The 17,795-nt window shown below is 43.5% G+C and overlaps 1 protein-coding gene across 4 annotated transcripts in view; it reads left to right on the plus strand.

Moving 5' to 3' along the window:
* The window catches only part of Ripor2 (RHO family interacting cell polarization regulator 2), a 124,838-nt gene that overhangs the window by 95,031 nt on the left and 12,012 nt on the right, over nucleotides 1-17,795 (plus strand). For all 4 annotated transcript variants that reach the window (XM_036187898.1, XM_036187901.1, XM_036187902.1 and 1 more), the window contains 5 exons: nucleotides 4,814-4,982; nucleotides 8,422-8,557; nucleotides 10,571-10,732; nucleotides 13,051-13,209; nucleotides 16,247-16,449. In XM_036187898.1, the coding sequence (XP_036043791.1) occupies nucleotides 4,814-4,982; nucleotides 8,422-8,557; nucleotides 10,571-10,732; nucleotides 13,051-13,209; nucleotides 16,247-16,449 (829 nt within the window). The remainder of the gene's footprint in view (nucleotides 1-4,813; nucleotides 4,983-8,421; nucleotides 8,558-10,570; nucleotides 10,733-13,050; nucleotides 13,210-16,246; nucleotides 16,450-17,795) is intronic.

Consider the following 17,795-nt stretch of genomic DNA (forward strand, 5'->3'; position numbering starts at 1 on the left):
AAGTTTATAGATAGGTGATAGATAGATAGATAGGTAGATAGATAGATAGATAGGTAGATAGATAGATAGATAGATAGATAGATAGATAGATAGATAGATAGATAGATGGATAGATGAGAACAAAAACTTATTCCTTGAGCAAACTGGGAATAAAAGGAAATAAAATGTAGAAAATGTGGTATTTAATTTATAGTTCTTCATGCTGCATTGAAATTTATTTGGCTTGGCTGAATTTGCAAAATATTTCTTCACTTAAACTTTTCTATATACCTGTTAGCTTTTGCTGTTGTATATAAAGATCAGGTAAAGCTCTAAACTGCAACATTTTAACAAATATATCACCTCTTTCATACATTCTACAGAACACTGATTTTAAATCCATCTAATCAAATTGGTCTTACTGTTACTGTATGTTATCAGAAGCAATAGGGAGAGGGGTGTGTGTGTGTGTGTGTGTATGTGTGTGTGTGTGTGTGTGAAAGAGAGAGACAGAGACAGAGAGATAGAGAGACAGAGCACACCCATTAGAGTGCATGCTTGTACATGTATGTGCACATATGTATGAAAGTGTGTATGTATATATAGACTGTGTGTGCCTGTATAGTGTGTGCATTGAGAGTGTTTGTGCATGTACATGCTCAAGTGTGTGTGTGAATTGTGTATATGTTTCAAATATGTGTTGGCTGCCATTACGCAAGCTGAGCATGGTTCTTATGTGAAAAATGTGCACAGAGGCAAGCATTCAAAGCTCCTAAGTTTTCTGTGCGGTTTGTTGCCATTGTGGACACTGCAGAGTGTGAGGCGAAAAGCCAAAATCTCTGCCACTGTGTACCTGTGTGCACCAGGCACTCTCATCAGCATCCTTGCTACTCAAGCCTTCCATGTATGAAATGACACAATCACTCCTCCCACCTGAACATATAAAAAAATAAAATTGGGGGACAGAGGAGGGCACAGAGAAAGGGAATGAATGAAAACAAAGTATAATGACACACAGATATGGAGATGCCATGGTGATCCCATTTTTTATATGCTAATCTAAAGAAATTAAATTCAAAAAAAGCAGAAAAATATTTCAAAACATTGTTAGGCCAAAATATATAAATAATTTAAATGCTAAATTTTGACACAATTCTGAAAAGGATGGTTAGCTATTATAAAGTTTCTGGGTCTTTCTGGGGCTCCCATGGTGCCTACCAAAACTTCAGCAGACACCAGCAAGATATCTCTCAGTGCGTAAAGTGCTTGCTGTATGAGCTTGGCAACCTGAGTTGGCTCCCCGGCACCCACGTGTAGATGGACAGATCCAGCTGGACAAATTGTCCTCTGACCTCCAAGTGCACACCAGAGCACATGCACCCCTCTCTCATAAACACAAAATGATAATCAGTCATTTTTTTTTTCAGCAGAATTCGTTGATAGAAGAGGCATACTAAATGATTCTAAAGTATAAAAATAGTTCCGGGGCTGGAGAGATGGCTCAGACGTTAAGAGCACTGGCTGCTCTTCCAAAGGTTCTGAGTTCAATTCCCAGCAACCACATGGTGGCTCACAACCATCTATAATGAAATCTGGTACCCTCTTCTGACCTGCAGGCACACATGCAGGCAGAACATTGTATACATAATAAATAAATAAATCTTTTTAAAAAAAATAGTACCTTTCCCCCTAAATTTTGTTTTTACTATTTTTTTTTCAAATGGGGAATGTTCTATTCTTTTGAATATTAGAACATATTATAAATTACAATGTCTACAACATTATCATCATGATATTTTAAAGTAAACATTGAATACATTGAAAAGACAGATAAAGGATGGTAGTTTCATCCCTTCAGCCAAGATGGATTGTTTCAACAGCATTCAAAATAGTCACTTTCAGGACTATTGTCCTCTATTATAACTCGTGTCCATCACCTGCATCCAGTCCTTCCTTGTCCCCTAATATTTAGCCTTTCTTCTTCTCTTTTCTGCATGTCATGCTACATTCACATGTGTATTTGTTTATATTTATGTATATGTTGTTGGCTAGGTCCTGCATATGAGGAAGAACATGTGGTTTATTTTCTTTCTGAGATTGTATGAACTTGCTTAGTATTATACACCCTAAGTCCATTCATTTTTCACTGCAAATTTTGTGATTATATTTTTCTTTAGAGCTGAATAGTATATATACCAAATTTATACATATATCAAATATATATATATATATATGTATATTATACATACACACACACACACACACACACACACACGTATACCAAATTTTTATTACCTATTCATCTATTGATAAACAACTAGGTAGATTCCAATTCTTGCTATAGCAAATAAAAAAGCAGGTGTTTCTTTTTCTAACTCTTGTTGTTTTTCAGTTTGGGTGGGGGATAAATGAATAAAAATATATTCAATAGTAAAAATATATTCAAGAGTGTAAAGTATAAAACTTCACAGCTTCAGAATGTCTATTCTAACTGCATAGAAGTACAGTTGGTTGTTTTGATCTTTTTATCCTTTGGAGGGCTCACGGCACAGCTCCCAAATAAATCACACATGGAGGCTTATTCTTAATTATAAATACCTGGCCTTAGCTTGGCTTGTTTCTTACCAGCTTTTCTTAACTTTAAATTATCCTGTCTACCTTTTGTCTCTGGGATTTTTCCTTTTCTTACTTCTGTATATCTTACTTTTACTCTTACTCTGTGGCTGGCTGTGTGGCTGGCTGGCTGGCCCCTAGCATCCTCCTCTCCTTGTTCTCTTGTTCTTTCTTTTTCTCCTCCCAGATTTCTCCTTCTATATATTCTCTCTGCCTGCCAGCCCTGCCAATCCTTTGGCTGTTCAGTTCTTTATTAGACCATCAGGTGTTTTAGACAGGCACAGTAACACAGCTTAACAGAGTTAAATGAATGCAATATAAAAGAATGCAACACATGTTTGCATCATTAGACAAATGTTCCACAGCATAAATGTAGTTGGAGAGCTTCTCTCCAGGTGCCATCAAGCCCTGTCTGTCCAACAACCCATTTATAAAATAAACATACAGACATTTATATTATTTAAACTGCTTGACTATTAGCTCAAGCCTATCATTGTCTAGCTCTTACTCTTATATTTAGCCCATTTCTATAAATCTATACTTTGCCACATGGCTCGTGGCTTACCAGTACCTTACATCTTTCTTGTCATGGCAGCAGCTGGCAGTGTCTCCCCCCAGCCTTCCTGTTCCCAGCCTCCTCCTCTTCCTTGTCCCACCTACCCTATCCTTCCTGCCTGGCTACTGGCCAATCAACACTTTATTTATACAGAGCAATATCCACAACACATAAACAAAAGTAACACATCTTAATATTCTACAACAAAGAAGTTCATTGAGATTCATAGACTTTGGATCTGGTTAATTTTGATGTATAACAGTTTTGATTTATAAGGATTCTTACAATGAAGGTTATGTTCTTAAAAATCATTTTTAAAAAGAAAGTTCTATATATTCATATAATAAAATATCAAATAACAGATAAATATAAGACTTATTTGTAAACTTAAAAACCATAAAATATGGCCAGCCATGGTGGTGCATGCCTTTAATCCCAACACTCAGGAGGCAAAGGGAGGTGAGTTTGAGGCTAGCCTGGTCTACAGAATGAGATCCAAGACAGCCAGGACTACACAAGGAAACCTTTTCTTGAAAAACCAAAAATAAAGAAATAAAAATAAAACCCATAAAACAAAACAAAATATACATCCACTGAAAACTGCCATAGTGAAATCCACCTGTAATCCCAGCACTTAGGAGGTAGAGACTGGAAATCAGGAACGCAAGGCCAGCATCAGCTGGCAAGTCAGGGCTATGTGAGACCATGTCTCAAAAAGAGAAGGGAAGGAAGAAAATTAGATAACACACGAAATCAAACTTCTTAATATGTGTCCATGATGATATAACCTCAGACAGTGTGAGTGGGGTTTAAAGAGAGCCTGAGAAACAGGACTGAGCCGAGATCTAAATAGCCAGACTCCCCTTCTAGAGCTGACTGTTCACAGCACTGTGTCTGCCCGTGGCAGCTTTTCTGTCTTCTTCTCTTCAAGTGGCAATTGGCATGAGGCCAGGTCAAGGCCTGCGAGATCACCCTTTAATGGAATCACTCACAGGAAACCACAAACACGGGACTGTTGAATCCCAGAGAAGCTGGCAGATCCCCAGTCCACAGAGTGGGCAAGTGAGGCGCATGCAGGATGAGGGCATGGTTCAAAGACTTCCCAGGGAAACTGCTTTACAGAGAGCTCACTGTGCTCAGAAAGCAAACGGCAGCCTACGTGTGCATGGTCTTTGGATACCTAGCGAAAGGCAACGTGGCTGAAATGAATTGTTCTCGAACAGTATCTCTGCTTTTGAGAGCAAACCAGGGAAGGACAGTGATAAGAATTGGAACCCTGGTTGCTGGGTTCCCCCACGGCTGATGCAATAAACCAAATTAATAAATCCAGATTTAATAAACAGGGCAATGCAAAGCACAGCACTCCCGCGTCAGGAAGGCAGGAGGCAGAACCTGAGAGCACATAGGGCAGATCTGTGGTAGGATTTTAAACAGCCGGTAGGCGTGGTCCCGGGCATCTCGGGGGGAGGAGCCACAGATGGGGAGGTTTCTGGAATGGGGTGAGAGAGAGAGGTAGGGCTTCCTCCACCTAACCATGCCAGACTCTTTGAGTATATGGACGCCAGGGGGTCAGAGAGACGATTTCATTGCGTACCTTGTAAACTTGGCCTGCGTTTTGTGCACAGAAAGAAAGAGCTGTGTTTCACCCACTTTCCTGCTTCACAGTTACAGGTCAGTTCACCCGGAAGCCAGGGGCCACCTTAGCGAAGCTCTGACTGAAGACACAGGAGTAGGGACCAGTGTGGCAGGGAGCCCGCTCCCACTGACCACGGGAAACGAGAGTCTGGATCTCACCATTGTCAAGCATCTACAGTACTGCACCCAGCTCGTTCAGGTAGGATGCATGGCGTGTGGGAGATGGGGGTGCTAACATACCAGGAAGGTATACATGGTATATGTTTTAGCTTTGCCAAAGAAATGAGAGTCCAGAGGTTAGAGAATGTCAGTTTTAATTTGAAGCAAGTCAAAAACTTGACAGACATGTCCACCTTTTTTTTTTTTTTCCCAAGACAGGGTTTCACTGTGTAAACAGCCTTGGCTGTCCTAGAATTAGCTCTGTAGACCAGACTGGCCTTGAACTCACGGAGATCCACCTGCCTCTTCTTCCCGAGTGCTGGGATTAAAGGTGTGCGCCACCACCATCCTCGTTCACCCTTTCTTAAGCCTGGGTTTTCAATTTTCAGTGAAGCCTAGATCTGAAGACTATAGTGGGTACCAGGCAGAATATGGTCAATGCTCTCATCGGAAAGGAGAGGGATTGGACAAAGGGAGACAAAGGTGCCATCTACAGGCAGGGTTGGAAAACAGTGTTAACCAGATATTAATGTGATGTCGAGTTCACTTCCTACCACATGTAGCACTAAGAAGCAGGTCATGTTTCCGCAAATAGCAAATGAGAAAGTTTCTTTTTCTTTAAAACGGTATCATGCAAGCCAGGCTGTCTTCAAACCCGCTACATAGCTGAGGCTAGTCTTGAACTCCTGGTCAACCTGCCTCCAGCTCCCAAGTCTGGGATTGCAGGCTGACTCAGACTAGTAATTCTTATGAGCAGTGGGAAGGAGCGTTCCTCCGGGTCATCTCACCACTTAGCTCTCACGCTGGAACACCACAAGGAACACCACAAGGAACACCACAAGGCCTTCTTCCTTCTCATTCTCCATTTCAAAAGAAACTGAAATGTTTACACCTGAGGTACTACAGTCCCAAAGCAAATGATTTGAAGGTCTTTTGAAGCAGGAAGGCTGTCAGCTGTCCTGAACAGGACACTTTCCCAGAGGCCTGGATTGAAATGCTTCCTCCTGGCCTGGCTGTTTTGCTTCTCACTGCCTTGATCTTCTCCCAGATTGCTTGGGTGTGTGTGGAACAGGATAAGAACACAGAAACAATTGTAATCACAGCTTTACAGAAATCAACCACTCAGGCCGCAGAAGGAAGAGGATCCCTGAGCCAGCCAAAACCAAGTGGCAAGGAGCAGAGTGAGGGAAGGCCAGGAGCTGGGAGGTGCCAGTCACACATTTATGTGAAATATAGAAGAATATGATTTCCCACCATGAATAAAGACACTACCTGAGCATAGAGGCGCATGCCTATAATCCCAGCACTGTAGGGAGATACATGCAGGAGGATCAAAAGATCAGAGTTCAAAACAAGCCTGGGCTATATAGCAAGACACTGCCTCCAAGAAAAGAACCGCCTGATGAGGCAACTGAAACACAGAGGTGATGCCTGCATGTGCCAGGGGAAGTGGGCTGCCTGTCCAAAGCCTGGCGTCTGGCAGACCTGCGCTCTGTTTGAAGATCTGTTGAGTGTAGCGGCTCTAGCTGTGACATCGACAGCCAGCCTCACAGAGGTCGTGTTTTCCCTGCTGAGTAAATGTGGATAAATTGAACTAGATAGGATGCTCAGGCCTACAATCCCAGCACTTGGGAGGCTGAGACAGGAGGACTGCTGCAAGTTTGAGGATAGCCTGGACTACAGAGTCAGACCCTGTCTTAAAAAAACAAAAAAACAAAAAAAAGGATTTATGTTTCTTTCTAGCTACTCACTATTCACCCGCTGCCTCTATTTACCTGACTAAGATTCTTCCGGGTCTCTAATTATCTTCTCTGACTCCGATAATGTGCCAGGCAATCCACCAGCCAGCCTTTGAGAAGCGAAGTGCTCTGTGAAACCTAAAAGAGGCCCCTTCCACAGAAGGGTAACATTTTTCTCCCAAAAGGTCGACTGGCACACAGCAGTCAGGGCACTGTCCTCTCTGGCAGGCCATGAGGGACAGTCCACGTCTCTTGTGGAGCAGATCTGTGCTAGAGAAGCAGTGGAGTTCATGTTGCACAGGCGGAACACAAATGTACAAGTCATAATATACAGGCAGAGCAGGTTGTACTTAGGAATATATATGCATACACATACATGTATGTAACCATTGATGAAAAAAGAGTCATGAATTCGAGAGAACAGAGGGGTAAATTGGAGAGTTTGGAAAGAGAAAAGGTAAGGGGAAATAATGTAATTATAACCTCAAAAGGAAAAAAAAGACATGGGCTGAAGGAACGAGAATTGGAAACCCCATTTCTCATGTGCTATCATTTCAGAATCAGAGTTTCCTTACCACTTGGTGTATGATGGGGAGGGTAAAAAATGCTCTGAGTCCATTATAACTTTACTTCGAGGTGTGTGCCCTGCACTTGCTCACAAGGAAGACTTTAGTGTGTAATTGTTAGACTTTCGTCTCGTTTTGTTTTGTAGCCTAGGCAGTTTTTGAGCTTACCTTGTAGCTGAGGCTGGCCTTGACCTAGTCTTCATGCCTCTACTTCCCAGGTATGGGGATTACAGGTGTGCACCACCACACGTGACTAATTGCTAGACTCTGAAGTTTGAGAGTGCCATTTACTTTAGGGTTCAGATGCTCTAGACAGCATGGCATGGCAGTGTTATTCCATTAGCCATGCCCACCATCTGTGTCTGCCAGGTAACCTGGGCAGGTCCCCAAGGGAGAAGGAAGGAGCAGAGCCATCAGTGTCTACCATCAAGCAGCAAGTCACTGAGGCTCTTCCTGTCTCAGACCTTCTTTTCCTGGGATCCTGCACACAAGTGAAATCAATGCCTACTTATGTGGCCTTAGGCCAGTGACTTGACCTCAGTTTGCCCCAGTCACACAGAGTTGCCTGTCAACAAAATGGAGATGTCAATAGGAGTCTCCTCATTAGGTCACTGTGAGAAATTGTGTGAGCTCACACATGTGCAGAGCTCAGAGTGGTACCAGGTACATAGACAATGCTCTTGGATTACGCTGGGAAAGGTCTGACTACAAGAATGACTACGTAATATGCTCTCAATTTTCAGTTTGGAAAGTCAAGGAGATTGAGATTTACATAGAAAGGCAGAGCAGAGTGTGGAATTTATACCAATAATCCCAGCACTTGGGGAGCTAAGGCCTGGGAATTATGAGTTTGAGGACAGCTGAGCTAATCGTTTCAGGCCAGTCTGAAACACACAGTAGACCCTGCCTGAAACAAAGAAGGAAAGAAAGTTAAAAATTCACAATAACTTGAAGCTCTGCCACTGAGTAAATTCCAGAACATATACATAAGTGAAAGGGGTTGAAAGGAACAAAAACAGGTATGATTTCAGGAACTGGTAGAGAATGAGGAACATTGTCAGGCTGGAACAAAAGTGTTTCAGAGGTGACGCCTGGGGAACCTCTTTGGGAAGGGCGCAGAGGGCAAAGTCACTGCCCTCGCCATCATTGAAAGGGCTTTTATTTGTCTTGTCAGCAAATCGTCTTCTCCAGTAAAACCCCCTTCGTGGCACGAAGTCTGCTGGAGAAGCTAGCCAGGCAGGTCCTGGTGATGGAGAAGCTGGCTGCAGTGAGCGACGAGAATCTGGGGAACATCTCCTCCGTGGTGGAGGGTAAGTGCGCCACCTGCAGGCCGTCCCTGGAACCGGCGCACACAGACCCGCGCCCGCTTCCTGGAAGGCAGAGAGAGGAGCAAGCAGCCTTCTCAGCCCAGCCAGAGGCACACAGCTTTTTCTGTCAAAAGCAGATGAGACGCACACACCGACATGGCACCCGCCTCCAGGCAGAGCTTCTCAGACATTTTCTGTGGCCAAGATGGCCTTTAGGCCAGGTGATCTGGATTGTTCTTAGTAGCACATGGAGTTGGTAAATCCGACCCCCATAGTGGATGCTATTGCACCGGAAGGGGAAGAGAATCAGCATGGACTCCGTAACCTGCAGGGCAGTCTGGCTCTGAGAGCATCTGAGGCAGAATTCTGGGGGAGGGTGCAGAGTGTGTGAAGACCAGAGGTCAGCTTCAGATGTCATCCTCCCTTTCTTTTTTTAAAAAAAGATTCATTTATTTATTTATTATGTACACAGTATTCTGTCTGCATGTATGCCTGCACACCAGAAGAGGGCACCAGATCTCATTTTAGGTGGCTGTGAGCCACCGTGTGGTTGCTGGGAATTGAACTCTGGAAGGGCTACCAGTGCTTTTCACCTCTGAGCCATCTCTCCATATATCATTCTTTAGGAGCTATCCACCTTGGTTTTTGAAACAGGATTTCTCACTGGCCTGGAGCTCACCAAGTAGGCTCGGCTAGCTGGCCAGCAAACAGCAGGGATCCTCCTGTCTCTCCCTCCCCAGCACTGCGGTTCCGAGCACTATGTCACCAGCTTTTTAAATATGGGTCCTGGGACTCAAATTGGGGTCCTTGTGTTTTCAAGGCAAGCACTTTACCAATTGAGCCACTCCTCAGCTACAAAAGCAGAACTTGGCATGAGGAAGATGCCCTTGACTTTTTGTGATCTGACCACTGGGCTCTTTCATAAAGGCAAGGGCTTGTCGTGTTCCCACCAGTTATAAATGGAAATACAGACATCTGGGTGATCTGTGACTGAGCCTAAAACTCCCCCGAGGGTCTCCCTGTGGATCTCTGCCTCTGCTGTCTATTCCTGCTACAAACGGTGACCTTGGCAGATGTCTAAAAGGTGTGAGAATGGCAGGTACTCAGGCTGCGGATGATTGTGTCCCAGGCTCCTCCTGATCACAGCCACCCAGAAGTGTGACTGCGAGCATGTATCATCCACTGCTGTACAGTTTGCTCATTCTGGCCTGAGAGCCACAGGGCAGGGAAAAGGCTCCTCCAGCAAACACTGCTGTGTTCCAGCCCTTCCAAGGGCTTCTTCTGAATCTGCATCCATGATCCTGTGTGGTTTTGCTATAAAGTCACAGGTGATAAGTGTGCTCTCCCCAAGACAGAGCAGCCTCTGCCTTTGAGAGCAAACAGCTAAGAATTCACTGTATTCTCTTTGCTAGCCAGGGAGAAGGTTTTCCTTTGCACCACCTGCCAATCCCCTAAGAGTCTTGTAGTAGTTCCAACTGAAAACCACAGTCTTCATGGTTGTGGTGATATATCTAATCTCAACTACTCAGGAAACTGAGGCAAGAGGATAGCCAGTTCAAGGCCAGCCTGTGTTATAGAGGAGATCAAAGCTAGCCTGGGTAAGACCATTTTTCAAAATCAATAGCAGTGATGGCTGGAGTGAAGTCAGTAGTAGAGCATTCATGGGATCCTAGGATCGATCCCCAGTAACACACACACACACACACACACACACACAATGCACGTGCATTGGTATGCACCCATGTGCTTGAAGAATAAAAGAAAGAAGGAAAGAAAGAAAAGTTGCCTGGGGGTAGATGAGAAGATTGGGAGTTCAAGGCTATCCTTTGTTTGAGGGCCAAACAGGGTTACATGAGACCTAGTCTTAGATAATTAATTAACTATATTAATTTAAAAAATAAAAGTACAGTCTGTAAAAAACACAAAAGAAAAGCTACAATGTCCCTGGGGACAGCTTGCCCACCCCACCCAGGCAGCCACCTTCACCTGCTCATCAACATCCCCACTCTTTTTTAGCTATCCCAGAATTCCACAAAAAGCTGTCCTTACTGTCTTTCTGGACCAAGTGCTGCAGCCCAATCGGGGTCTACCACAGCTCTGCCGACAGAGTGATCAAGCAGCTAGAGGCCAGCTTCGCCCAAACTGTCAACAAAGACTATCCAGGACTGGCAGAACCAGGTACAGACTGCAGTGAGAAGGCCTCCTCCTCCTCCTCCCCTGAAACCTGGGTAGTGGGGGGCACACAAAAAGGCCAGCCTCGAAAAAGAAATACGTGCTCGCCAGGGAAGAGATCAGCTAGTCAGCTAGACTACAAAAAGGTGCCAAGCATGCAGGATGCCAGCAGTGACTTTTTTTTTTAAGGACTGTATTCATTATTTTTTTTTTCCTGCTGTGACAAAACGCCAGGCAGAAGCTGCTTGTAAAAGAGAGTTATATTCTGGTCCCATCTCAGCAGGTACAGTCCATCCATCCTGGCAGGGGAGGCGTAGCAGTGGAAGTGGGTTGGTCCCAGGTGCAGGGAGCATGTGGCTGGTAACAGATTGGAAGTAGAAATGGGCTGAGTTATAACCCCAAGGCTCACCCATAGCCATGCAGTCAGTTAACCCCTGGGCTGCAATGCTCCCACAGCCTCCCAAACAGCACCACCAGCTGAGGACCATCTAACCCTTGAGCCTAAGGGAGCAGCTTCACATCCAGTCCACAAGTACTCCATGTCTGTATTGCTCACGTTTGTACAGTTGTCGCTTGGTGTCTGGGTGAATGGTGCTGGGACCTGCCATGTGTGACTGAATCTGTGTTTGCTTACATCCCTTGCTTACACCAGTATGGGTGTGCATATGACCTCCACACGCCCTCCTGTAGAGTCCAGACGACTTACAACACTTGGTTAGGCAAGCGCCAAGTAAATGGTTGTTAGATTACATTGCTTGGGGGAGCGAGTGCATTTCGGAGTCTTTACATGTTCAGCATAGATATGCTTTTCCCTGGGTGTTCCTGGTCTGCAGTTGCTTAGGTTCATAGATGTGGGACCCATAGGCACAAGAAAGTAAGCTCTTTCCATGAAAGTGCCTCCGATGCAAACGTGTGGGGTGGTACAGTGACTTTTGAAGAGTGGGGAGGTTCTGTGGAATCCTAGTCTGTGCCTCCAACATGAGCCAGCAAGTCTACTCTTAAATACATGAAGAGAAATGGGTTTTTCTAAGCACCCCTGTCTGTGTAAGACATGCCTAAGAAGACTCACAGCTTCAGTCACAACAGCCAGAATTTGGTGCCAACTCAAGTGCCATGTGAAAATGGACATACTATAACACGATGGTGTCATAAAGTATCATGTAGCATTTCTCAGAGACTATTGCTGTTATAGGCTATATGTTACAGGCAACATAGTCTCTCTACAGGTGAGTCTCACAGCGACTATGTTGAGTAAAATAGACAAGACATAGAAAGTACATACTGTATATACTGTTGACATGAAAGTTCAAGAACAGGAAAAGCTCACTTGTGTTGATAAAACTCAAGCTCTGAAGCTGGGCATGATGATGAACATCTGTAATTGTAACACCTGGGGGACGGAGGCAGGAAGATCAAGAGCCTAAGGCCAACCTTGGATACATGGCAAACTGGACATCAACCTGGGCTGTGATGCCTTAAAAACAAAAACAAAAATGGAATTCAGGTTATTTGTTCCCTTTTGGGGAGGCTGAGTAGCTACCAAAAGGAAGGACCCCAAGGATACCTGAAGGGATGCTGGTAATCTTTCACATCCTGATTTGAGTGGTATCATGTGAATATGGAAAACGGGGAGGCTATCTGGCTATACACTGAAGAATAGCTCACTTTAAGTACTTTACCTTATACTACTACAATAAAAGGTGAATGAATAAATTATTGGATGTAAGTGTCACATGACAAGTGTGATAAGAGGTGAGCAAATAAATGAATGAATGTGAGTACCATAATAAAGGTGAACGAGGGGCTGGAGTAATGGCTTAACAGTTAAAATCATTTGCTGCTCTTCCAGAGGACCCCAGTTCAACCCCAGTACTCACATAACAGCTCACAACTGTCTATAACTCCAATCTCAAGGGATACAATTACCTTTCCTAGCCTCCTTGGGCACTGAGCACACATGAAGTACACAGACATGCATGCAGGCAAGACAGCCATACACATAAAAGTAAATAAATAATAAATAGTTTAAGTGAGTGCATGAATAACAAGTACCATGTTAAAGATGGATGTAAGTACCATGATAAAAGGTTAAGGAATATTAGTGCCATGATAAACAAATGATATCACCTTTTCCATAGTGTAGTGGTTTATCACAGTCATCATGAGACACCTTGATAAAAGATGAATGGGTGGATGAGTGAACTAGTGGATGAATGAATGAATGGATGAGTGAACTAGTGGATGGATGGATGAATGAATGAATGAATGGATGAATGGATGAATGAATGACCATGTTCCTAAGCCACTTGTCTCTTCTTTCCCAGTGTTTAGAACCCTGGTGTCCCAAATCCTGGACCGCTCGGAGCCTCTGCTTTCCTCCAGCCTCTCCTCAGAAGTCATCACTGTGTTTCAGTATTACAGCTTCTTTACCAGCCATGGTGTGAGTGACCTGGAGACTTATCTGAGCCAGCTGGCCAGGCAAGGTAGGATGTGGTCTCCTGTCGTGTTGCCACTGGTAGTGTCTCGGTCTGGCATCAGCTCTGATGCTCGCCCTCCATGCTTGAGTTGAGACTTGCCTTTTCAATGACTTCTGGACTTTAGTTTTAGTAAACTTCCTGGTATTGGGACAGGATCTCACTGAGCACACTGGTCCCCAGCAGGGCTTCGCCAAACAGGAAGTTGGCAGGGGATTAGAGATCCCGTTGCTCTCCTTCCTTCCTCAGCCTGTTTGCGGCGCTATTTCATACTGCCTTTTGTGGAATCCTTATTCAGAATAGACAGAAGTGGACTCCCAACGAAGGCTGGCATGAGACAGTGGGAAGGGAAAATGAGAAAATGTAAAAAGTACGAGCTGCCCATTCAAGGAAGGTGAAGGGGGTGACTAGGGGTATGGCAAACTCAGGTCCAACCCTTTCAAAGGCACTTCAAATATTGTTGTATATATCGTCTCTGAATAGAGGACCACCCTCTTCGGGGAAAGCAGAAAATATCAGGCAAGGACTGGTTTCTGGCTCTCAGGTCTATGCCCAATAAAGCCATGGAGATTTAGCAATCCCAGCTAAAGGGACGAGAGGGAATAGGGTGTGTTTTCTGGGACCAGGTAGCATCTGGTCCAGCACCACACAGCAGCAACTTGTCCGGCTCAGATCCAGGTTAGCTCTGCTCTTTCCAGATCATTAAATCCTGCAGCAATGTGGGTGTTGTTTGGCGTCCTGAAGGAGGAGACATTTCTGTCTAGCATGGAACACATATGCTCTAGAGAATTGCAGGTGGTGTGTCAGGTACAGAAGACCAGGTCAGGGAGACCCTGTCTTACAGATGCAAAGCCTCATGGCGTACATTGATACTGGCTTGCCAAGTGTAGATCAGTTTTCTAGTCAGACGGCTGAATTACTCAGGGTTTAGTGTGACAGTTCATATTCCTAACTCTCTTAGAGGTAGACCTTGAAAAGGCCTACTCATTCAGCAGTAGGAATGGGGAATAACGGTAGGGGGAAAAATACCTTTTAACCTTTGGGAAATGTAGTTGGTTTTGGTTTTGCTTTTTGGTTTGGCTTGGTTTTTTTGGGGGGCGGAGGGGTTGTCTTTGGTTTGTTTTGTTTAAACTTATTCTTATCTTAAATTATGCATATATGTGTCAAGTGTGCATGTGCATGAGTGTAGTGCCCATAGAGACCAGAAGAGGGAATTGTACCACCCACCCACCCACCCACACCACCACCCCACCACCCCACCACCCCACCCACCCACACCCTGCCAAAGCTAGTGTTTAGAGGGTTGTGAACCATTCCACCTGGGTGCTGAGAATGAAATTCTCTGCTCCTGTGCAAAAGTAGTGTGTGTTTGTAAATGCTGATTCACCTCTCCAGCCACTTGTTTTTGTTTTGGTTATTAGACAGGGTCTCTAGCCCAGACTGGTCTCAAGCTTACTATGTAGCCAAGGATGATCTTGAACTTCTGATCCTCCTGCCTCTATCTCCCAGGTTCTAAGATTACAGGTGTGTGCCCGGTTTATGGGATGTTGGAGATTGAACCCATTCACTTTTTATGTGTGAGGCTCTACCACCTGGGCCACGTCCCCCGCCCTTCCCTTATTTTTAAATGTCTTTTTTTTTTTTTCTTTCATTATAAAATAGATAATTTTTGCATTGCAGAAAGTTTGGAAAATAGAAAATATATATTCAAATCTCTTTTCCCTACTTGTTAACTTTATTTTTTCATTTGAACGTACATGGTTTTAGATTTCAAAATTGTATATTGTTTAGACTGGGGTTTGTTTGTTTGTTTGTTTGTTTGTGTTCTTGTTTTTGCAGTACTGGGGGATTAAACCCAGGGTCCCCCATACTGGACAAGCATTGTACTCTGAGCTAATGTTCCCAATGTGATTATTCCTTATAAAGTATTATATCTCGTTTTTAACTTAATATGCCTCATGCTGTTAATATCAAATATGTTAAAGAATCTTATTAGTTTTAGATTGCCCTTTGGATGTGTCCTGTATATTTGTATTGCCAAATGTTTTCTGTGATTTGTTTAACTGTTATTTAATACCCCCTTGGGGATTTTTATTGGTATGCTTACGTATAAAGCAGAGGAACTAACAGACATCCACAGCAAAGAAATCAGGAAATTAAAGCAAAAATAGCTAAATTATTCTCACCTTTATTCACTATGGGAAAGGTGTGACTCTGTTACAGGAGGTGAACTTTGGCTTTTCCTTTCCCATCTGTTTCCCATGTATTTCCCATCTGTTTCCCATGTATTTCCCATCTATTTTCCATGTATTTCCCATTACTGAATAGACACAATCTCATCATTGTATTTTAGAGACAAAGCGATATCCTTGCTGGATATGTAGTTAGGGCTTACAATCTATTCCATATTCACAGAATATGGCAAGTTTGTCCCAGTGGAACTCAAAATCCTATAGTTCATCATATTGTCTCTAGATCCCTATCAATTAAATGACATTCCCTTCCCGTCCCGACCCTTCACCTAAGATTAGGGTTTTGGCATATAGTTTTGGCTGAAAGACAGTGTTTACTATGAATATTAAGAAGGTGGCAGATAATGTTTCTTTTTATTTTCTTCATTGTATATTTTTACATTTGTCTGTTTAATTCATCTGTATGGTACTGTGTGATGAATGCCTATAACCATAGCATTTGAGTATAAGAGGCAGGAGGATCAGAAGTTTCAGGTCATCTTTTACTTCATGGAAAGTTCAAGGCTGGCCTAGGCTATATGAGATCCTATCTTTAAAAAAAAAATCTATATATTTTTGCCACCGATTCAACTTTACATTTTTCCTACAATTTGCCCTCAGCTCATCATAATTATTTAAATTATTGATCTTTTCTCACTAAGTTGAAACACCACCTTTCTCATAGACTAAGTTTTGATGCACACTTGTGTCTGTTATGCATATGCTTTCACTGAAGGCATGCATGAAATGCTTGCGTTCTCAACAAACTTGCCACTGCACAATGAGAACTTCAGCTCTGGCTCCTCACCTTCCAGTTGCCATGGTTCAGACTCTGCAGTCACTGAGAGATGAGAAACTGCTGCAGATGATGAGTGACTTCACACCCAGCAACCTCCCTGCCCAACAGGAAGTCCTCAGGACCCTGGCTCTGCTGCTCACCAGAGATGACAATGAGGTCAGCGAGGCTGTGACACTCTACTTGGCAGCAGCCTCCAAAAATGAGCACTTCAGAGAAAAGGTAGGATACTAAATCGCGATGTCAAGCCACGGGTTTAACTGTCATTCACCATTAACATATAGCTGGGCTCTAATCCTGGCACTCATCCTTAAGGCTGAAGCAGGAGGATTACTGAGAAGTCGAGGTAGGCCTATAATGAAGCTACCAACTACGTTACTAGGGTTACTGGCATCACATAAATTTTTAATATATTTCAAAATGGCTGCAAAGGGAGAGTTCAGAGTTTCCCAATCCATAGAAATGGTGAGTGTGTGAGGAGGTGTGAACACTGGAGGCAGAGCTCAACAGCACACATTGCCATAGAAATGGTGAGTGTGTGAGGAGGTGTGAACACTGGAGGCAGAGCTCAGCAGCACACATTGCCATAGAAATGGTGAGTGTGTGAGGAGGTGTGAACACTGGAGGCTGGTGTGTGAGGAGGTGTGAACACTGGAGGCTGGTGTGTGAGGAGGTGTGAACACTGGAGGCAGAGCTCAGCAGGACACATTGTCGTAGAAATGGTGAGTGTGTGAGGAGGTGTGAACACTGGAGGCTGGTGTATGAGGAGGTGTGAACACTGGAGGCTGGTGTGTGAGGAGGTGTGAACACTGGAGGCAGAGCTCAGCAGCACACCTTGTCTTCAGTTATTGCCCTCTGCCCCAGAAATTCACATAATTCTGTCAATTAAAGCAAAAACAGTATGATTTTAAAATAAAAACCAATAAAGGGAAAAAAACTGATCACTAAAATAAAACCTATAATCCTTATTTCATATCTTCCAACCCTGAATCTACAATCTGGTAGAATACACCAATCAACTCTTTGAATAAACTTATGAGATTTTGTGATTTTTTTTTTACCCTGAAAACTGTGTGAAAGGCCATGCTACAGTTTATCTCAGGTGGTAATTTTTATATATATTTATACATATATCTATTTTAACTAGTATCTTTCTGTACTTTTCATTATTTTTAGAATACAAAAATGGGTAACATTTTTTTTCTTTTTTCTTTTTCTTTTTCTTTTTCTTTTTTTTTTTTTTTTTTTGAGCTGAGGATCAAACCCAGGGCCTTGTGCTTGCTAGGCAAGCGCTCTACCACTGAGCTAAACCCCCAACACCATTTTTGTCATTTTTGTTGTTAAATTTGTTCTTTGATAACACATACAGTACATTCTGTGTACTCTTGCCCCCAACTTCCTTTACCTCCTCCCACCTCTGTCATATCTACCTCCTCGCGCAGGCCTCTTTCCCACATTGTCTCTTTCTTTGATCCATTGAGTTTCACCAGGACTGTGTGCCCATGGGTTTGGAGCTGCTCATTGCAATCTAGTGGATGCAACGTTCAGAAAATAGCTAAAGATAATAA

This window comes from Onychomys torridus, chromosome 5, assembly GCF_903995425.1.
Source record: "Onychomys torridus chromosome 5, mOncTor1.1, whole genome shotgun sequence".
Classification (NCBI taxonomy): Eukaryota; Metazoa; Chordata; class Mammalia; order Rodentia; family Cricetidae; genus Onychomys; species Onychomys torridus.